Raw genomic sequence first — 22,425 nt, 5'->3', positions numbered from 1 at the left:
TAGAGAAATGCAAATCAAAACCACAATGAGATACCATCTCATGCCAGTTAGAATGGCGATCATTAAAAAGTCAGGGAACAACAGATGCTGGAGAGGATGTGGAGAAATAGGAATGCTTTTACACTGTTGGTAGGACTGTAAATTAGTTCAACCATTGTGGAAGACAGTGTGGCGATTCCTCAAGGATCTAGAACTAGAAATACCATTTGACCCAGCCATCCCATTACTGGGTGTATACCCAAAGAATTATAAATCATTCTACTATAAAGACACACGCGCACATATATTTATTGTGGTACTGTTCACAATAGCATGGACTTGGAACCAACCCAAATGCCCAATAATGATAGACTGGATAAAGAAAATGTGGTACATATACATGGAATACTATGCAGCCATAAAGAAGGATGAGTTCATGTCCTTTGCAGGGACATGGATGAAGCTGGAAACCATCATCCTCAGCAAACTAACATAGGAACAGAAAACCAAACACTGCATGTTCTCACTCATAAGTGGGAGTTGAACAATGAGAACACATGGACACACAGAGGGGAAAACCCCTGCTGGGGGCCTATCGGGGCGGGGGACTAGGGGAGAGATAGCATTAGGAGAAATACCTAATGTAGGTGATGGGTTGATGGGTGCAGCAAACCACCATGGCACATGTATACTTATGTAACAAACCTGCATGTTCTGCACATGTATCCCAGAACTTTTAAAAAAAAAAAAAAAAAGTTCAATGCCCATTAAAAACCAACCAAACAAAAAAATACAAAGCCATTTAGCCCATAATGTACCTGAAGCTGCACAACGAGAAAATGCATCCCAAGCTTCAACTTGAAGAGGATGCCACAGGCCCATTTTCTCCAGCTGTGACCCATGGGATGCCTCTCTCTGGTCTCAACCATGCCTTTGAGAGAGGGACCCATTACAAGGGTTGCTCTGGGCCAGACGTTCCAATGCAGGAATGAGAGAGCAGCTGACTAGCTTCTAGAAAGGAAAGTGTCATGGTTATCTTTCCATTTTAAATTTTCATAATAGACTTATTTGTATTCAAGAAGCTTAGGAATAGGTTTACTGTTCACTGAGGCCAAGTTCTAGTTTTTCCGTTTGAGAAAATGGTAGAAAGGTCTTGCCCAAGCCATAATGGCAATAATCTACATGCTATTCATAATAGCTCAAAAAGAAATTAGTCAAAGCAAGCTTTCACTGATTTCTTCAGTACAGAATACACAAATAAATACACATGGGATACCTTAAGAAAAACCAATCACTTTATTTTTCCTCAATATATATTTAGAAAATTGGTCTGAGAAGAGGTTTCATGAGATAGACCAGAGGACTATGTACAAAATCAAGAGTTCTAAACCAGTAAGAAAAAGGGTACAATGAAGCACACATCCCCAGGGGCGATGGCAGCCTAGGACCTTCCCATCAGTGGGGAGGCAAGATCTTTGACGGCTTTTGAGTTCAGCTGAGGGATCGTGCTGATCTTCAGGAGTTTGCTGCTTGCATACTTATTCTTGATGGCCTGCAGAATTTGTGATTAAGCACATGTCAGGAACCCCCACTGGTACCTTATTCCTAGTCTAATTCACAACTGTCAAAGGTCCAGGCCACAATCACCATCACAATGACAATGCCCAATTGCTGAAGCCAGTGAAAGCTCTGGGCTCATCACATGTGCCTGACCATTTCCTTCCATCCCCATTAATGAATAAAACCCAGCTGGGTAGGGCCGGGCGCGGTGGCTCAAGCCTGTAATCCCAGCACTTTGGGAGGCCGAGACGGGTGGATCACGAGGTCAAGACATCGAGACCATCCTGACTAACATGGTGAAACCCCGTCTCTACTAAGAAATACAAAAAACTAGCCAGGCGAGGTGACGGGCGCCTGTAGTCCCAACTACTCAGGAGGCTGAGGCAGGAGAATGGCGTGAACCCGGGAGGCGGAGCTTGCAGTGAGCTGAGATCTGGCCACTGCACTCCAGCCTGGGTGACAGAGCGAGACTCTGTCTCAAAAAAAAAAAAAAAAAAAAAAAAACAAAAAAAAAAAAGAAAAAAAAAAACCCAGCTGGTAGCACAGGTGATCAGAACAAATGATTTCAAGGTCCGAGTAGCAGGCTTCCTCTCATAGCCTACCAGAGGGATGGGAGGGGGAGCTGTGTTTATGACACCTAAGTGCCATCAGACATAACAGGTTCACCAGACCTGGCAGCAATAGCCGACAATCAAAGAGGGTGGCAACTAGCACTTAACAAATCCCAGACAGTCCTCTCAGGACTGAACACACAGTACGCTACCATGAAGTAAATCATGTTGTGAGGACACTTTAGACTCTTCTGAGGTTCAAATGCCTTGCTCTTTGCCACAACACACTTGGTGAGCTCTGATGTTTGGTGTCACACAAGGACAGCACTAAGTCTCCTCTGGTTCCTCCTCATAGGTGGGCCATACAGAGATAGACACCACGCCCTCAGGATGCCCCCTGAATGGGCGTCTTCTCTCTTAACCATGCTTGCTAATTAGGTGTTTTTCCATCATTGCCTCAAAAGATCCTGGACAAAGGCTCTGAGTAACATCACCTGAATCCTGCTTCCACACTGCCATTTGAAGTGGGCCCTCTCTCTTCCCAATCCCATGCAGAGCAGCCTTCTCTGCTTGCAAAGTGCCCTCCCCAGGACACTGGTATGAGCACAGAGTAATTCAACACATTGAGTAACTGGCTGGCTGACTAGGAACTGGGCCTAGACATGGCTAGCCTATCGACTTTGTTTCAAAGAAAGTTTGCTCCCAGAGTTTATCCGTATGCTGCACACCATACTATATCAGAAAAATATAAAGGATAAAGGATTTGTGCTAAAACTCTCACGTTATTAATATATTTACATGACAGCACACACACACACCCCACATATACACAAAACCCAGAACCTAAAGCATTCCACAGCTTAAGAAACAATAGTACTTACGATGAATTTAGTTAAGTTTTCGTTTACTTTCACCACATTCTTGGCCATGTGCTGCATAACTTCCAATACTTCATTCTCTGTGTATCCTGTGTAATACTGCTGCTTTAAGTTCTGAAACACAAGAAGCAGACACACATGACTGAGGGGAAAGAGAAAACCTCTGCTTCTTTAGAAGAACACATCTCGTACATGATGACATTACTTATGTAAAAGCTGTACAAAAATATTCTTACCTTCTGGAAATTCAATCAAAGTCCTAAGCACTCCCACAGTACCAGCAACACTAAAGCAGCTGGTAAATGCAAGATGATTCTGGCCCTGAGACCAGACTAAATGAAGACATTGTGAAGCTCTCAGCTAAATCAAGTGCCAAAGGTCCCATAGGATCTTTTAAAGAGGTTGCACCGGTAGGAGTCCTTCAAGTGACAACACTGAAAGGGGATGAAAAAGGAGACACTTAAAACAAAGTGTCCCTTTACAGTGCTGGCCACATCTCACACAACCCTGCGTCAAAGCCCTTCCCAGCTGTCTCTGTTATGAGCTCAAGAACCCAAACAGACATACTGTCGGTCAGGGAAAGATATTCAGAAATAAGAAATAAACTGTGCTAAAAAAGCAACAATCTATCAAATCCAGAAGAACTAGGTAGGACTACCTACAATTCTCTTGTTGAACCCTGTGTAATTAAGCACCAGAGAACAGAGAGAACTCAGACAACACCACAACAAGCCTTGTGACCTAGCCTCCCAAAGAGTAAAATACAAGCAAAAGAACAGCTGTCCATTGATAGTAGGATTTATCATGTAAGAAGATACATAAATTGGCGGGGCCCAGTGGCTCATGTCTACAATTCCAGCAGTTTCGGAGGCCAAGGCAAGAAGATTGCTTGAGTTTAAGAATTTCAGACCAGTTTGTGTAACATTGGGTGACCCTATATCTATGAAAAATGAAAAATCAGCCAAGGATGGTGGTGTCCACCTATAGTCCCAGTTACTTGAGGAGCTGAGAAGGAAGGATTGCTTGAGCCCAGAAGTTTGAGGTGTAAGGAGCTATTAAGGCCATTGCACTCCAGCCTGGGCAACAGAGTGAGACCGTGTCTTTAAAAAAAAAAAAAAAGGAAAAAGGAAAAAAAGATCAGGCACAGTGGCTCACGCCTGTAATCCCAACACTTTGGGAGACCGAGGTGGGTGGATCACCTGAGGTCAGGAGTTCGAGGCCAGCCTGACCAACATGGTGAAACCCTGTCTCTACTAAAAATACAAAAATTAGCCAGGCGTGGTGGCACATGCCTGTAATCCCAGCTACCCAGGAGGCTGAGGCAGGAGAGTTGCTAGAACCCAGGAGGCAGAGGCTGCAGTGAACCAAGATCGTACCACTGCACTCCAGCCTGGGGAACAGAGAAAGACTCCCTCTCAAAAAAAAAAAAAAAAAAAAGGTATGTCAACTGACTTTAAGAATTCTGTGACAAAAATTCTAAAAGCAAAAGTACATTTTTTTCATATGCATGGTATAATTGGCAAATTAAACCACAATTTAATCTTTTTCTTTGAAGACCGGGTCTTAACTCTGTTGCCCAGGCTGGAGTGCAGTGGCACTATCAGAACTCACTGCAGCCTTGATATCCTGGGCTTAAGTGATCCTCCCACCTCAATCTTCCTAGTAGCTGAAACTATAGGTGTGCGCCACCATGCCTGGGTTCTGTCGCCCAGGCTGGAGTGCAGTGGCGCAATCTCGGCTCACTGCAACCTCTACCTTCCGGGTTTAGACAATTCTTGTGTCTCAGCCTTCCAAGTAGCTGAGACTACAGGCATGTGCCACCACACCCAGCTAATTTTTGTATTTTTAGTTTAGTTTGTATTTTTAGTAGAGACAGAGTTTCACCATGTTGGCTAGGCTGGTCTCAAAGTCCTGGCCTTAAGTCATCCACCTGCCTCAGCCTCCCAAAGTGCTGGGATTACAGGCATGAGCCACTGCCCAGTCTACACAATTTAATCTTAATCCTAAAATACTTTGAAGGGAAAAAAGAGGAAGCAAGAGTAAAAACTGAAATAATGCACAATTTCTAGAATTTTGAAATCAATTCTCAGAAAACTGGGACAGCAAAGCACATTTAAGAGTAAGGTGACTAAAAATGAGCCATTGGTACCATATATCAGTGGCATTTTTGCCTCAAATGTTTTATTTAAAAAAAATTCCAAATCTACAGAAAAACTGAAAGAATGACCCTGTAGATATCCTTCATGTAGATTGATCAATCATGAACATGCACCACGTTTTCCTCCTCTCCCTCTCTCTATATATGTATACTCACACACAATTTTTGCTATGCCATTTGAAAGCAATTTGCAGATATCACAGCACATCCCTGCTAAACATTTCAGAAGCATATTCTAAAAAGTACATTTTTGTACCTATCCATAACACCATTCTCACATAAGAAACACTGTCACCAGTGACTATTTTTTTAAGCATCCAGGCAGTTCCTTTTAAAATGTCTCACATTCTGGATTTGCACATTTCCTCATGATTTAATTCATGTCAAACGTTTTGGGCATGAATAGGTGATAATGTATACATCTTACTGCACAACATGGCACAGCAACTCAGGTTGTCTGCCAATGGCAATGCTGAGCTTAATCACTGGGTGAAGGTGGAAACCACCAGACCACTTCATCATAGATGTGCAGTTTTGCTACAGAATTAACAAGTATCTATGGGATGATAATTTGAGACCATGTGAATCTTGTTTCCCAAAATTATTCCATCTAGTGATTTTTGCATTCATTGATGCACCTTGCTTGAATAAATTATTACATTACAGGTTGAAAATTAGTGGTTTCTAACTCTACCATTCTACTTTAATTATTCTGATTTTTAAAAATGAACCCCTGTTTTATTTTTTGTATCATTATGGACCCATGAATCCTTTTTTTTATACACTACAATCTATTACTGTCATTTTTCTTTTTAATGCTCTAATTCAGTCAGCCAGAGCCCTTTCAAGCCCATTCCTATGTCCCTCCTTCCCTTCCTATTTTATTGTGGTGCAATCATAGGTCACTGCAGCCTCAGACTCCTGGACTAAAGGGATGCTCCTGCCTCAGCCTCCTGAGTAGCTGGGACTATAGGCACATGCTGCCATGACCAGCTCTCCTATGTCCTTTGGTGTGACCTCATTGATCTTTGAAAATTTGTGTGCTATCTGGCACAAATTTTTCTAGGCTTACCTTGTACTTCCCCTGCCATAGCCCTTAAATCGGCAATTTCACTAATGAACCCTAGTTGACAGTAGATGATGGTATTTAGTATCCAAGATGTGCGCACTAAATATGCTCACTACTACTGAGTTGTCACTGTTTCTGAGACCCTTTATTCTGAATTTGCCGTTATTTTCAAAACATAATAGGGGTTTTCCTTTGTTTTTGTTTTGCTATTTCCTACGTGAGGACTAACCTTTAGTTTTTAATTGTTAATATTTTCTCTCTTAGGCCAGGCACAGTGGCTCACGTCTGTAATCCCAGCACTTTGGGAGGCCAAGGTGAGAAGATCACTTGAGCCCAGGAGTTCGAGACCAGCCTGGGCAACATAGGGAGAGCCAATCTCTAGAAAAAACTTTAAAATTAGCCAGGCATGATGGCGTGTGGCTGGGTCCCAGCTACTCAGGAGGCTGAAGTGGGAGGATCACTTGAGCCCAGGCAATTGAGGCTGCAGTGAGCTTTAGTAGCGGCACCACACTCCAGCCTGGATGACAAAGCAAGACCCTGTATAAAAAATTAACTAATTAATAATTTAAAAAACTCTTCCTATAGTGAAAATTTTAGTCCTTAATAACATGAATAAATTTGTTTTATCCTACAATATACATAAAATAGTTCCAGAATTATAACAACAGATTAACAACGAACCTACTAAGTAAACTTGATGTTACCACTTTAGTCCTTTGTTTTGTCATACTTTAAATCCCACTAAGGATGCTCAGTCAGAATGCTGTGTTCAGGTTACAGACTTTTTTTTTTTTTTTCTTTTTTTGAGACAGGGTTTTGCTCTGTTGCCCTGGTTGGAGTGCAGTGGCATGATCATAGCTACTTCAGCCTTGAACTCCCAGGCTCAAGCAATCCTCCTGCCTCAGCCTCCTGAGTAACTAGGACTACAGGTGTGCACCACCATACTCAGCTAATTTTTAAATTTTTTGTAGAGATGGGGGTCTTGCTATGCTACCCAGGTTGGGCTCGAACTCCTGGGCTCAAGCAACAAGTACTTAAATTAATTCTTTCCTCTGTGTTCTGTTACCAATTTCACATGTGGTTACATTGTTTATTTCCACTTAATTACAATTTAAAGTTTGCATAAAATATTTACATTGTTCAAAAATCAAAAAAGTTACACTGTATTATAAAGTCAATAAAAGGTTACAATCACAAGCCCTCTCATCCTCAACCTCCGCCCTGTTCCACAGAACCCCATAGTATCCACTTTCATTCTTTCTGGTTTATTCCTCCTGTACCAAAAAATTAAACAAATATATAAATATATATACATACAGACACACACACTTTCTTGCATAAAATGTAAACTACAATATACATTGTTTAGGTGAACAGCTCCACCATGTTGCCCTGGTGACCTTGCCTATATCCATATAGGACAGGCCAAGGCCTGAACCACAGCTGATTGGTCCTGGCAAAATGCTTTGTGATCCTGCCGGAAAAGGAGGGGATGGCAGATGTGGGCAGAGCTGCGGCCCAGCCATCTCCCATTCACCTCCCTATCTCCTCTGGGAGGCTGTCACCAGACAGCTTCTTCTATTTTTTTTTTTTTTTTTTGGAGACAGAGTCTCGCCCTATCCCCCAGGCTAGAGTGCACTGGCACGATCTCAGCTGAATGCAACTTTTGTCTCCCGGGTTCAAGTGATTCTTATGCCTAGGCCTCCCGAGTAGCTTGGATTACAGGCACCTACCAACATGCCTGGCTAATTTTTGTATTTTTAGTAGAGACGGGGGTTTTGCCATGTTGGCCAGGCTGGTCTCAAACTCCTGACCTCAGATGATCTGCCCACCTTGGCCTCCCAAAGTGCTGGGATTACAGGCATGACACCCGGTCAAGACAGCTTCTTATCCCCTAGGTTCTGATGAAGTTTTCTGCTGTGCTGCTTTCAGGGTATACCTGCAGACTAGAAGACTGCTTAGCAGTGATCTACAACTGGCTTCTCCACAGCAGTGTACCTGTGGCTTGCACTGCAGCCATCCAGCTCCATTTGTTTCCACATTATCCTTTTTGCCATGTGAAACAAAGACCCAGGGAGCTGCCAACCTTGGCTACTCTTCTGAATATACAAGTGGCTCATTCTATTCTTACTGGCTAAATCAGTCAGGCCTTGGCCTTCCTTTGTCTCGTGTGCTTGACAACTTTTTGACTTAACATAATATCTAAGAAATTGTCAGTTCTTAGTGGCCTTCCTCATTCTGTACTACTCTATAATGCATACATGCACCCTGGTATATATAGTCAACTCACTTCTATTTGAACTGTTCCAAGTAGCTTGCTTGCTTTCTTTCCCAAGAGACAGGGGTCTCTCTATGTTCCCCAGGCTAGACTTGAACTGAGCCTGAGCTCAAATGATCCTCCTCCTTCAGCCTCCCAAGTAGCTAGAACTATAAGCACAAGCCCCCACACCCCTCTGCAAGCAGCTTTCCTTTAGGCCTTTGAACTTTAAACAGTTGCTTCAGGCTAGGCATAGTGGCTCATACCTGAAATCCTAGCACTTTGGGAGGCTAAGGTGGGTAGACTGTTTGAGCCGAGTTCAAGGCTACCCTAGGCAACATGACAAAACCCTGTCTCTACAAAAAAATTACAAAAATTAGTGAGGCATGGTCATGCATGCCTGTAGTCCCTGTTACTCGGGAGGCTGTGGTAGGAGGATCACTTGAGCCTGGGAGGTCAAGGCTGCAGTGGGCTGTGATGGCACCACCACACTCCAGCCTACACGACAGAGTGAGACCCTGTGTCAACAACAAAACAAAACCAATTGCTTCAATGACAGTGTTGTAAAAATGCTAAGGCCTTTTCATATTATGAGAGACTAAAATATAGCCTAATTAATTTCTTCTTAAATCCACCACTCACCCATTTTCCTTGTCCTAGAAGCTTCTGAGACAAACAGGAAGCAGCTGCTGCTACCTTAGAAGGATGATAATGCACCATATCATAGTCGATGAGAGTCAGCTCCATCAAATATTTGGCTAAAGTGTGCTGTTCAACATCAACCTAAGAAACAACAGCAACGGACAGTAAGAATCACAACTGTAATTACTATCTTGCAAAAGTCTGCATGAAGCCTTGGAACTCCAATTCACTTAACTCACTTATCCTTCTGAAGAATTACTCTATTCCACACTATGTTGTAAACATAGATCATGAGGCCTTTCTCTTAAGAACTGATGAGGTAAGCATTAAGACTTATCTAAAGGATGCGTCCTATAAATTAATAAGCTTTCCTTTAATTAGGTGAAGGTTTCTAGGATGAGACACCAAGCAAAAACAGTCTCTTACAGAGTTGGAGGCACTTACTTCCCCGGCTTTTGATGCTCGCCTTAAGAAGTGTAGTGGCAATGGTCGACCCAACTCAAATTTCAATTCTTTCAAAATTAGAGTTTCCATTTCTCGGATTTGGGAACTGGTATAAGCGTTGTCTGTGATGTAAACAAAGTCTTCAATATTTGGAGAAAACATCTCCTCATACTTGGAAGCCAAGAGCAGAGCAGTAATCCCAACTAATTGAAGCTTCTTCCGGGAAACTGGCTGAACCTAATGCAAAATTAACGTATCAAAAGTCACACCTAACAAGAAGAGCGAAGCTTTGGGTGGGAAAAGAGGAAAGGGAACCCAGTCCTGGAAACGTGCACATTGTCTTTGCTCATGGCCCTCATAAGGGCACAGGAGACCTGACTGTTCCACCACTGATCATGACAGCTATCTGTAATTGAGTACTGTGTGCTAGGCACAGTGCTAAGATTCTAACATACTGTCTCATCTAATCCTCATAAAAATCCTAGGAAGGACATATTTTATTCCTCAATTACAAATAGATGTCCTGAGAACAGATTCAGACACCATGCCAAGATCATTCAGTTGCCAAGAAGGGAAGAATTCAAGCCTGAATACCAAGCTCCTAGTCACTCTTCCCACAACTTCATGCTGACTTGAGTATCTGTGGCAGCCCTGACCTGACACACTAAGCATGGTCGGAATAGAGATGAGGCCAAAGAAAAAAAGTGAGAATTTCATCCTGGCTAACACGGTGAAACCCCGTCTCTATTAAGAAATACAAAAAAACTAGCCAGGCGAGGTGGCGGGCGCCTGTAGTCCCAGGTACTCGGGAGGCTGAGGCCAGAGAATGGCGTAAACCCGGGAGGCGGAGCTTGCAGTGAGCTGAGATCCGGCCACTGCACTCCAGCCTGGGTGACAGAGCGAGACTCCATCTCAAAAAAAAAAAAAAAGAAAAAAAGTGAGAATTTAATGGATGGCTAATTTCCTTAATCCTTACCAAAAGCACACCCATTATTCAGCTTAGAAAATTTTTCACTAACGCTTTGGAGTCAGGGAGACTCTCAGGCTAGGTAAAGTGTTTCCCTTAATTGCTTTCTTTCCCCTCCCAAACTGGGACTCTGCGCTTTTCTTGCTTCAACTCTCATTATTAAAAATCTACCATGGCTGGGCACAGTGGCTCATGCCTATAATCCCAACACTTTGGGAGGCCGAGGTGGGCGGATCACTTGAGCTAAGGAGTTTGAGACCAGCCTGGGCAACATGGCAAAACCCCATCTCTATAAAAAATCAAAAACTTAGCTGGGTGTGGTAGCATACGCCTATAATCACAGCTTCTTAGGAAGCTGAGGCAGAAGGATTGATTGAGCCCAGGAAGTTGAGGCTACAGTGAGCCCAGATTGTGTCACTACACTCCAGCGTGGGCAACGACAGAATAAAACCCTGTCTCAAAAAAATAAAAAATAAAATATTGTTGTGCTTTCCTGCCCAAAGAGGAATGCATACTACCTGGGATTTTGTAGTATCTTAGGGCCATTATTGTAAAGTAATTTTTATTACATTGTTTGGACAGAATTTGTGCCTGACCTAAACCCCTATCCTGAATGTTGACTTTAAATAAATAAATCCTTATCTGCAGGGCTATTGTTTGGTAGATAACACACTGGTGATTTATATCTGCTTTCTCTTCTAACAGGTCAGGGGCTGTGCATTACTCACTGATAAATATGCTGAAGATTATTTTTGCCTCTCATTTTCTTATATTACTCTTTATTACACTACATTCTCAGTCCACTCCACACACACCCCTGCTCCTTTAAAAAAAACACCTTCTTCTTCCACCTGCTTCTTCTACAGTGATTCAATGCCATAGTTGGCTGGAAATGTGGAGGTTCTCTAGCCAAACTCATCATTTTTCAGAAGAGGAAACTTAAAACTTAACACCAAAGAGCACCAAACTATGGAAATTGTGCAAGCAGGCCCAGAAAACCAGCATCCAAAGGCACTACAGGCTTCAGATGGACTTCCAGCCCAACTGATGGTATATTCCTCTGATGAAGGATTGTGGCAATGCAATATTTCCCCCAAGTGCTTTTTAGTTGACTGGTCTTACAGAAATGCCCAATATTGGTCAGCATCATCAAAGGCTTGACACATCTGGATTACTTCCCTTTTTAGTCCCTAAAGTTCTTTGGCTTCTCATAATTTGATTTTTGGTTTTTTTTTCAGAAGTACCCACTTTAGTTTTCTATCTCCCAAGCATAAATGCAATGTTCAATGAGCCACTGGCGTGAAGTCCCTGAAGCCACACCTACCTGTAAAAATCGATCCATAATGGCAACACACATGTAGAGAGTCTCCTGCAGAAGCCTAAACTTGGAGTGGACCTGCACCAGCCAGTCCACCAGGATGGCACGCATGCGTCCATTTATATCTCTTCCATCTAAGAAATGTGGGTTTATGGACTGCAAAACCTGTGGGTAGAATCAAAAGTTTAAAAAGCTGACCTTGTTTCCTTCCCAGCTGTGTGATAAATTCCACATTGCTTATACAACCAAAACACAAAGACCCACCCACCTCCAGCTGCCTGAGATACTGATAGATATCCTTAACGTAGTCACTGCAGAGCTGAGGGTTCTCCCAATCTTCATTATCAATGTCCTCGATTTTGCAGAGCAAGGCATCAGAAAAAGCTTGGCAGAGATTCTCTTCCTTCATGGAGACATCCTCAGGTGTGGGAGAAGGACCCTACACCAACAAATTAAGGCACATGTAGGAGAAGCCTTAGCCACAAATACATGCAGAGCCAACTGGCTTAAATATCAATATCATAAGCACATTTGAAATAAGTTGAAGACAAAACAAATTCCATACCAAGAGGTGAATAATTCAAGATAACGTATGTGAAGTTCTTCAAGAGACACTTATCTGTTTAAAACTAATTTCACTCAAACTGAAAACTTAAGTCCTCCCAATGGCCTACAGACCTTATATAATCTGGCCCTCCCCACTTCCCTCGCTGACCCATCTCCTGCTTCTCTCCCCTGACTGCTCCACTCAAACCAGGTTCTTCTTACCCAGAAAGCTCTTGCCCCTATGTCCATATGGGTAATTCCCTTACTTTCTTCAAGTTTTGGTTAAATGTTACATTCTCAATGGGGTCTATCCTGACTCCTATTTAAAATTATCTGGCCAGGCACAGTGGCTCATGCCAAGGCAGGTGGATGGCTTGAGCCCAGGAGTTCAAGACCAGCCTGGTCAACATGGCAAAACCCCGTCTCTTCTTTAAAAATACAAAAATTAGCTGGGTGTGATGGTGCCCCCCTGTAGTCCCAGCTACTCAGGAGGTTGAGGCAGGAGAACAGCTTGAACCTGGGAGGCAGAGGTTGCAATGAGCCAAGATCAGGCCACTGCACTCCAGCCTGGGCTGGACGGAGCAAGACTCCACCTCAAAACCAACCAAATAAACAAACAAAAAACAAAATTATCACCTGTCTCCAATCCCTGTCCTCCCACCCTACCCATATGTCTCATCTCTGTTTTTTCTCATAAAACCTATACTTCTAAAATTCTATAGTTTATATAGTATGTGTATTATTATCTGTTTACCTCTGCCAGAATGTAAGCTCTAAAAGCTTACGTTTATTTAATTGGTTTTGCCCACTAAGGTACCTCAAACATCAATATAATCCCTGATACGTAGTAGGTGCTCAATAAATGAAAGAAACTTGACCACCTGGGTTCAAAGATTATTGGAGCAGATCATTCTACTTTAGTAGCAGCCTCTTCTGCAGTATAATGTTTTCTTCTCTTTACTAATTTATTCTAAATTGAAAAACTGGCAACTAAAAAGGAGAAAAGCATATTCCAGTCTATAAATAAAATAGGAGAAGGGAGCAAAGACTGAGCAAGTATACAACTCAGTATTTCACTTTCCTATGCTGACTGGGTAATTATTTATAAAAATTACACAAATTAAAAATTTATAAAGTCGTTAAAACAAGCATTTATTAATGAAATATAAATAAATCATTGCTTTTTAAAATTTTATTTATTTATTTATTTTGAGATGGAGTCTCACTCTGTCCCCCAGGCTGGAGTGCAGTGGCATAATCTCGGCTCACTGCAAGCTCCGCCTCCTGGGTTCACGACATTCTCCTGCCACAGCTTCCAGAGTAGCTGGGACTACAGGCGCCTGCCACCATGCCCGGCTAATTTTTTATATTTTTAGTAGAGATGGGGTTTCACCGTGTTAGCCAGGATGGTCTCGATCTCCTGACCTCATGATCTGCCCGCCGTGGCCTCCCAAAGTGCTGGGATTACAGGCGTGAGCCACCGCACCCGGCCAAATCATTGCTTTTAAAAAGAAGTACTTCTCCAAGTAAAACCTAATAAGATGCTAAGCTATACAAATATATATTAAGGTAATAAAATATTTTTTAAAAAGGAGGCAGCCAGGCGTGGTCAGAAGTTTGAGATCAGCCTGACCAACGTGGTGAAGCCCCGTCTCTACTAAAAATACAAAAATTAGCTGGGCCCGTGGTGGCGCACACCTGTAAACCCAGCTACTCAGGAGGCTGAGGCAGGAGAATCGCTTGAACCCGGGAGGCAGAGGTTGCAGTGAGCCGAGATTGCGCCACTGCACTCTAGCCTGGGCAATAGAGTGAGACTCTGTCTCAAAAAAAAAAAAAAAAAAAAAAAGAGAGGGCTTTATGATAGAATAATTTCAATTTACAGTAAAGCTCAATGATTATAATTTCCAGTCTTAGAGGATACAACAACAACAACAGAGAGCAGTTTAAAACATGTCCTCCCCTCTTAAATCAAAGGTTTTAAACTGAGGAGGGACCAGGTGAGCAAAAGCTATGCAGGCATGCACGCCATTTATTCAAGAATTTGAGAACCCAGGCTAAGTGTGGTGGCTCACACCCGTAATCCCAGCATTTTAGAAGGCTGAAGCAGGTGTATTGCTTCAGCTCAGGAGTTCGAGGCCAGCTTAGGAAACATGGCAAAACCTCACCTCTACAAAAAATACAAAAATTAGCCAGGCATGTTGGCGCACTCTTGTTGTCCCAGCTACTTGGAGGCTGAAGTGGGAGAATCACCTGAGCCCAGGAGATCAAAGCTGCAGTGAGCCGTGATTATGCCACTGCACTCCAGCCTAGAGATAGAGTGTGACTCTGTCTAAAAAAAAAAAAAAAAAAAGAAAAAGAAAGGAAAGGAAAGAATAGCATAGAATAGAATAGAAGTTGGACACCTGGAAACCTCAAGGAGCTAGGACAAATGAGTAGAGGTACCCAGGGTACCAGAGACGGTAAGACCTTAAGGAAGATGAACAGGCAAAAGGAAACCAAAGAAAATCAAGGCAATTCAGGGAAGTGCAAATTGATTTGAGATGTCAGCAGGATAGCCTGTGAGGTGTGAGAAGATGAGCTGAAAAGCAGAACAAGAGCCGGGCTAAGCAGCTTAGATTTTATCCAAAGGTAAGGTGCAACAACTGAAGGAGTTTAGCAAGTGACTGGAATCAGATTTGCATTGTAATAAGTATATGCAGCTTCAGGTGAAGGTTAGCCTTTTCAAGGATAAGCATTATCACCCACCCCTGGAAGGGCAGTCAATACCAAAGTCTGGTTTAAGGAGTCAGAGGTTATCATGTGCTATCATAGCAGTTTAGAATGTTTTTCTGGCTCCTATTCAGAAGTGCAACTGAGTTTAGCCATATCCAAAAGCCACCAGGGGCAGGGTGTGGTGGCTCACATCTGTGATCCCAGCACTTTGGGAGCCTGAGGTGGGAGGATCGCTTGTGCATAGGAGTTTGAGTTGAACCTGGGCAACACAGTGAGATCTCGTCCATCAATCAAGCAATCAACAACAAAAGCCACTAGGTTAAGACAAAGATTCTTGCCCTGGCCCTTAATTTAGAATTACTTGAAAGCATTCATTGTGAACTCCAACATAATTTAATTATTGTAAGACCCTTTATAAGATCCTACTCATCTGGTCAGGTAATCTGTTCTAGCTATGACTCCTCAGTATACCTCTCATAAGCGTGCATCTCTCTCTGTGACAGATAAAGCCATGCTTTTACTCCTGTGTTCTCCAACTTGACAGGGAGCTCCTCTGGACAGAGTCAATGGTTTATTCAACTTGTTTCCCCAGTGTCCAGCAAACATGGGACTAGTAAAAAGCCTTCCTTGTCCTTTCAAACTACTGTGTTTACCAAAGCCTCATTAATCAGCAAAAAACACCATTTTCTTCAAAACCTGCAGGATAATAAGCTTCTATGACTACCTGTAAAGGGCTGGAACTCTTCCAAGGACTCACTTTGTGATTCAGTTGTGTCAGCTGCTACCAAGAGAGAAACCTGCCCTCCAGTTTTGCAGAAAGGATGGTATAAATTTGGTTAGAAGACAGGGAACATCTCCTATCATGGACACAATGGACACATGGCTTATGTTATCATCTTTCCAGGAAAATTGCTAGAAACCCATGCACTCAAGTGGTATTTCCACACCTCCAGGGATTGGCTCTAAAGAACAGTGATAACCCTGCAGATAGAGCAGGTGACAAAGTAAAAGCCAGAGAGCTGACCAGAGACATGCAGGCAGAGGGATTCACCTGCTAGAAGGTGTGGCTCTACCTAAATCATGGACTTAGAGATTCCTTCACTACTGTCTTTCTCAGAGGGAAATGTATTTGAATTGGAAGTAACTGTTGTTCATTAATTCCTGATAACTTCTAAATCTAGAACATGTAGCTATATGTTTCAATCCTGGAACTGATTTTTATATGAACTGAGCTACAGGTCCATAATGCTTTATCTCAAACAAACAGTGGCCTCAATTTTGCCAGGAAGCAAGAGAAAAAGGAGTCAGCCAAGGATTAAAGGAAACACAAAAAGGGTGAAGTTATGGAGGTCACAGGAGGAAACTATTTTTCTCTTTGTTTCTTTCATATTTGAGCTCTTTGCTTTAAAAAAAAAAAAAAAAAAAAAAAAACAGTCTTCTTTTCTTCTTCTCTAACTTGAACAGTAATAGGTATCCATGGTAAAAGTCTGACGTTTTAAGGAAGAAAATGCAAGTCAATCTTAAGTCCAACATAATACTCAAAAATAACTACCATTCAATATTATGCATACAAATGTACATTTTAAAAGGAAATCTGGGGTTGCACTCTTTATATATTGTTATAATCTGATTTTTCCACTTAATGTTACAAGCATTTTGATGCCTTTAAATATTCTACTAAAACATCATATTTATGGCTGCATAGTATTTCCTTAAATGGATTTAACTAGAACTTCTCTACTCTATAAGAGACATTCATCATAGCACTATTTAAAAGTACTTGATTATCCCTCTGATCATTTTCTTTGGATTAAAAACAGACCTACTGGGTACAGAGAATAACCATTTGAAATATATTACCGCCAGGCGCAGTGGCTCACGCCTGTAATCCCAGCACTTTGGGAGGCGGAAGCAGGTGGATCACCTGAGGTCAGGAGTTCGAGACCAGCCTGGCCAACATGGTGAAACCCCGTTTTACTAAAAAATACAAAAAATTAGCCAGGTGTGATGGCTCACACCTGTAATCCCAGCTACTCGGGAGGCTGAGACAGGAGAACCACTTGAACTCAGGAGGCGGAGGTTGCAGTGAGCAGAGATCAAGCCACTGCACTGCAGCCTGGGCGACAGAGCAAGACTCTGTCCCCCTGAAAAATACATATATATTGCCAAATCGCCGTCCTGCGATGTGGGAGGAACCACATTCAAACCCTTACACATGCAAAACACTACACAACTGCTAAGACATCAAGGTCTGAATACCAGCCTTTGGGTTTGGCTTTCAGGAGGTCACTATTATAGAAACCTTCAAGGTAAGGCTTCTTAAAGGAAATCCCATCTCAACTATTTGTTCTAAGCTTTAGTTCTCATAAAGAGCAACATGCTTTCAACCATCATCTCTGTGGAGAAAGCTGACAAATCCATTCCTTGCCTTCAGATGTTGCTGCCACATTTCCAACTGCATTTCCAGGCAGATGTCCCTCTGTTACCTCAACAAATCTGAAGCCAAACGGGATACCTTTACCAAAGATACTGCCCTCTCCTGACTTTCCTACTTTTTGTTCATCTACTGCACAAATGGTTTATTTAATATCCAAGTGGTTAAGGATACCACTCCTGCATGCAAGCCATGTGTCCAAAGTATTCCTTCCTAAATATAAGATGATGGCCCTGAAAGACGTTCTGAGACATCCTAACACATTTGATGTTGTTTCTTCATACCCAGTATTGATACTAATGTATGGGCAGGCGCTTAGGGAAGATCTGGGCTAGCTCGAGCTCATCAGCTCTTGCTTGGACAAGTGCAATACCCCCTAACTTACCTCCCTACATTGTTTTCATCATTTCTCTACTCCTCAAAACTCTGTTTCCTCAAGCCTAATGGGATAAAAATTCAAATCCCCAAGACCTTCAAATCCGACTGCAACCTTCTTCCCAGCCTTACCTTCTGGTTCCTCACACAAGCCGCCTGACTCAGTTAAGTATTTCAGACTCCTTAACCAAAGGACATGCTTATAGGTCCATTACCGCTTTGGTACCTTGATCTTTGTTGCTACTTTGTTATCCAAAAAGGTGCCCTTTCCTATCATTTTCTCTCTACCCCTAAAAATCTCACTCATTCCATGAATTTTCCCAACCACTCCATCCTTTATTTGGTTATTAAGGTAATTAACTTTATTATTCAGGGTCGTAGTTTTTTTTTTTTTTTTTTTTTTTTTTTTTTTTTCAGAGACAAGGTCTTGCTCCATTGTCCAGGCTAGAGTGCAGTGGCACAATTATAGCTCCTTGCAGCCTTGAACTCCTGGCCTCAGGTGACCCTCCTGCCTCAGCCTCTCAAAGTGCTGAGATTACAGGCATAAGCCACCATGCCCAGCTTCAAGGTCATAATGTTAAATTAAGTACCATCATTTAAAAGGTGTATATACTCATTTCCTACACTGTTGCTTCAAAGGAGAGTTCTAGCTATGAATGTTCGTTAAAAGGTGCAGCAATGATAACGGCACCCTTGTAGTCTGGCTAAAAACAGGCTACCTCATTAAATATGTTTGTAAATTCAGAACTTCCTACCTTTGGGGCCAACATTTCCATCTGTACTGGTTTGACAGAAGCAGTAGGTTTCAGTTGTTTGTTGACATTTGTTGTTTTGGTGGGTTGAACTGGTACTTTGGTGTTCTGAGCTTTCTATAAGGAAAAAGAAACATGAATAGGGCAAGACAGCCAGTGTTGTGAGACTCAGCACTATACAGAATCGGCCTCTGTATTCACATTCAGTCTTCATCATTGTTACCTTAGCTACTTGTGCTGCTCTGGTTGTAACTTTATTTCCAATTTCTTCTAAAACAGTTCGCCTAATAGTCACATGACTCTTAACTTTAGAATTAAATCCTGTGTCAATATTCTCCAAATCACTGGACACCTGAAAAAAAAAAAAAAAAAAAAAAAGGTAATGAAACCTTGAAAGAATTTGAAATACTTTGCTAATGTTAGATACTCAAATTTAGAATTGCTTTGGGAAAGGACAATACGTCAAGATCTATTTGCAAGATGGAAAAGGTACATTTCAGGAAGTCTAAAAAAAGGCTATTCGTGATTAATAACATCACTCTAAATTAGGCAAATCACCCATCTACTTTATCTGTAATAAAGATCCTCCCACTAACCTTGCAAAACTATTCTGAATATTCAAGTGGGCCTGTAAGAGAACTTCAAAGCTTATTACTATTTAATGATTATTTATCATAGTACCCATATCACTTGGTAGAGATCCCTGCAAGTTAAAGGCATATACTTAAAAACCTTCCTTTACAGAGCTTGGTAATACGTAAATTAAGATGAAAAATTATAAAGCTATAATATTAATAGTTAATAATAGGTCTGGTTGTTTAAAAACCAGATGTTTAAAACCTAAACTAGCTTTGATTCTTATGCCATTTTACAAATAAGAAATGCTCCTGTATGCATGATCTTTTAGAAGTGCAGCTTTTTAAAATGAGGCTGCCATAGAATGGATTTTCTCTTATATTAAGGATATTTAGAATGGAAATAGTTTCCTTGGATAATACAGTTTTAGCTCCCAAACTCAGGGAAGGTGGGAATTGTATGAAATAAAAATTGTCAGTTGACTTTAACCTGCTTTAGACATAATGTGCTTAGAAATAAAACTTGCTAGGAAAAGCAATTCATACCAAAAAAAGCTTATTATAGAAGAGATAAACATTTCATTAAAAAAGAAAAAAACAAAAAACCAGCATGTCCTATCCCTCAGAGTTCAGGGTCCTGACTCTAATAAAACTCCCAACAAGGGGTCTGAGTGGATCTACCAGGATAGAGGGACAAGGGAAACTCAAGCCTTCCCTGAACAGAAAGGTTCTGACTATTAAATAACGTTATAGAATACATTATTATAAAAAATTACTTGTCAGTTGGACTTAGATCCACAAAAGGATATTAATTAGATGCTGAATATGTTCAATCTATTAGGATTCTCAAAAGTCGGGCTGTTCAATTTTTTCCAGCAGCAACTACCAATCTGAAAAAAGTGTTTGAAAATGTAATGCTTATGGATAGAAGCCAGCTAATGTGACTAAATTTAAATTCATCTGGATAGGAAAATTGGCAGCTTTTATCTAACCTTATAGCCAAGATGATGGAACTCAGGTGTGTCAGGGCCCTCTAGCTTTCAGCAAAGGAAAAAAGTAGGTCCCGGCACAATTCAAGCCCACAGGAAAAATACCCAAAACATCGTAACACTTTGATCTCTGCAAGGATGAAATAAATGAATTTGGACCCTTTTCTCTCAGTCTGCCACGTTGGTCCAAACTATATTCAAAAATCTCTATTACATTTGAGTAAATAAATTTTTTAAGGGGACAAACCCATGTATTAGTGAACGTAGCCTGGAAGACTTAGCGTGCAGCAATAAATGGGAAAGTCATACAAAAAGAAATGTGAACAATCAGAAAAACAGCCTGGCAGTTGCCTGATGAAACACGCACACTTTACTGCCTACAGAACCCTTCCAGTCCTCCTCCCAGCCCCCACCACAGATCCCTTAGTTGGCAAGGAGTTGTTAAGAAAGGGGGAGGGAAATCCCAGGAACGTGTAAGGAGATAACTCTCTGGCAATGAAGAGCACTTGGGGATCGCTCGCTGAGTACTAGGCCCAGTGCTCTGGGGGCTCGCTTGACAGGTGCCATCTCGGAAGCGCTTTCCTACACTTCTCCCACCCCGGAGCAGGGAGGGGCACAGGGAGAGCGGAATCCAGACGGGGAGAGGCCGGCAGGAGACGACCCGCCGCAGGGCCAGGGACGTGGGCGAAGCGGGGAGCTCCGGAGAAGAGAAAAGCAGTCTAAGTTGGGACGGAGAAGCTCGGAGCAAATGAGAGAAGCGACAGGGGAGCTGTGGGGCCAACGGACTCGCCTCCGACAGCGGTCGCCGAACACACTCACCGTCGGGCGTCGGAGCAGCGCCATGAGGGACGGGGAAAGCAAGAGTGCCAGCCCGGCCCAGGGAGGGACACGGACTGAAAAGGGAGGGCACTAGCGTACGAGGCGCCGTTAGGGCTGCTCTCCGGGCCCGCAGCGCTGGGGATCTTCGACGCTGTAGCCTTGTTCCAGGATTCAAATACCGCGTCGCTTGCGCCCCATTGGGCGGCCCTGCGCACGGCGCGCTCTTCTCATTGGCCAACACAGAGGCACTCTCGCACTCTCATTGGCTGAATTTTCTTAGACCCGTTTGATTGTCCCAACAGCCGGTTGGGGTGTTTTTTTTGCCTACAGTCTTTAAAAAAAAAAAAAAAAAATCCCAGTCTCTGAGACAAACAAAAAGGAACTGTCTCATTGGGAAAGCAGACGTAGGATACCTCTGAATTTTGACAAGGCCTCATCTACAAATGTCTGTCAACGTTTGTACTGGGTGGGCGGAAGTTGGTTGGCCTTTATTCGTCCTCGGCGTGTTGGGGTTTAGGTTGTGTTGGCCGGAGTGCAGGAACCGGCCCCTCCGGGTTGCTCAGGGCAGCAGTGCGTTAGGTGGTTGAGACATAAAAGTGTGCTAAAACAAAAAAAGGGAATAATGGCGTTTACTCAAAAACCCAAATTCTCAAGTAAGGCAAAAAAAAAAAAAAAAAGATAAAAAGAGATTTGTGTGATTGGTGATTCATGTAAGTTCTCCATTGTATTCCCAGCGCCTAGTACATCGTTTGTCATATATGGTTGGTGCTCAATAAATATTCGTCTAACAATCAGCCCAAGCAGAGAATTCATGACTAAGACCCCAAAAGCAAATGCAGCAAAAACAAAAATACATCAATGGGACCTAATTAAACTAAAAAGCTTCTGCACCGCAAAAGAAAGAAACAGACAACCACAGAATAAGAGAAAATATTTGCAAACTATGCATCGGAAAAAAGACAAGTATCCACAATCTACAAGGAACTCAAATCAGCAAGAAAAAAAAATAATGCCATCAAAAAATGGGCAAAGGACATGAATAAATATTTCTCAAAAGAGATATTCAAATGGCCAACAAATACATGAAAAAATGCTCAACATCACTGATCATCAAAGAAATGCAAGTTAATACCACAGGGAGATACCACGTTACTCCTGCAAAAATGGCCATCATTAAAAAGTCAGAAAAACGGCCGGGCGCAGTGGCTCACACCTGTAATCCCAGCACTTTGGGAGGCCGAGGCGGATGAATCACTTGAGGTTAGGAGTTCAAGATTAGCCTGGCCAACATGGTAAAAACCCATCTCTATTAAAAATACAAAAATTAGCTGGGCGTGGTGGTACAGACCTATAATCCCAGCTACTCGGGACGCTGAGGCAGGAGAATCACTTGAACCTGG

At 42.3% G+C, this 22,425-nt stretch overlaps 1 protein-coding gene across 1 annotated transcript; it reads right to left on the bottom strand.

The window, feature by feature from the left end:
• Window positions 1-1,252: 1,252 nt before the first annotated feature.
• CCNB2 (cyclin B2) lies at window positions 1,253-21,172 on the bottom strand. Its single transcript, XM_045395538.2, has 9 exons — window positions 21,026-21,172; window positions 18,866-18,994; window positions 18,646-18,759; window positions 12,092-12,262; window positions 11,830-11,988; window positions 9,539-9,775; window positions 9,095-9,235; window positions 2,972-3,082; window positions 1,253-1,531 (listed from the first exon to the last, which is right to left on the bottom strand). The coding sequence occupies exons 1-9, from the start codon at window positions 21,047-21,049 to the stop codon at window positions 1,421-1,423; spliced, it is 1,197 nt and encodes a 398-aa protein (XP_045251473.1). The 5' UTR covers window positions 21,050-21,172; the 3' UTR covers window positions 1,253-1,420.
• Between the last annotated feature and the right edge of the window lie 1,253 nt (window positions 21,173-22,425).

Source organism: Macaca fascicularis, chromosome 7, assembly GCF_037993035.2.
Source record: "Macaca fascicularis isolate 582-1 chromosome 7, T2T-MFA8v1.1".
Lineage (NCBI taxonomy): Eukaryota > Metazoa > Chordata > Mammalia > Primates > Cercopithecidae > Macaca > Macaca fascicularis.
The sequence above is the reverse complement of the archived record's forward strand: the minus strand, read 5'-3'. Positions and strand labels throughout refer to the sequence as shown.

What these genes read in the sequence shown, in the direction of transcription:
- CCNB2 (XM_045395538.2), bottom strand. Translation starts at nt 21,049, where the DNA reads ATGGCGCTGCTCCGACGCCCGACG. An exon ending in AGTATCTCAGGCAGCTGGAG is followed by an intron (nt 11,989 to 12,091) that starts GTGGGTGGGTCT and finishes TTCTACCCACAG; the next exon opens with GTTTTGCAGTCCATAAACCC. An exon ending in TTCTAGGACAAGGAAAATGG is followed by an intron (nt 3,083 to 9,094) that starts GTGAGTGGTGGA and finishes CTTGTGTTTCAG; the next exon opens with AACTTAAAGCAGCAGTATTA.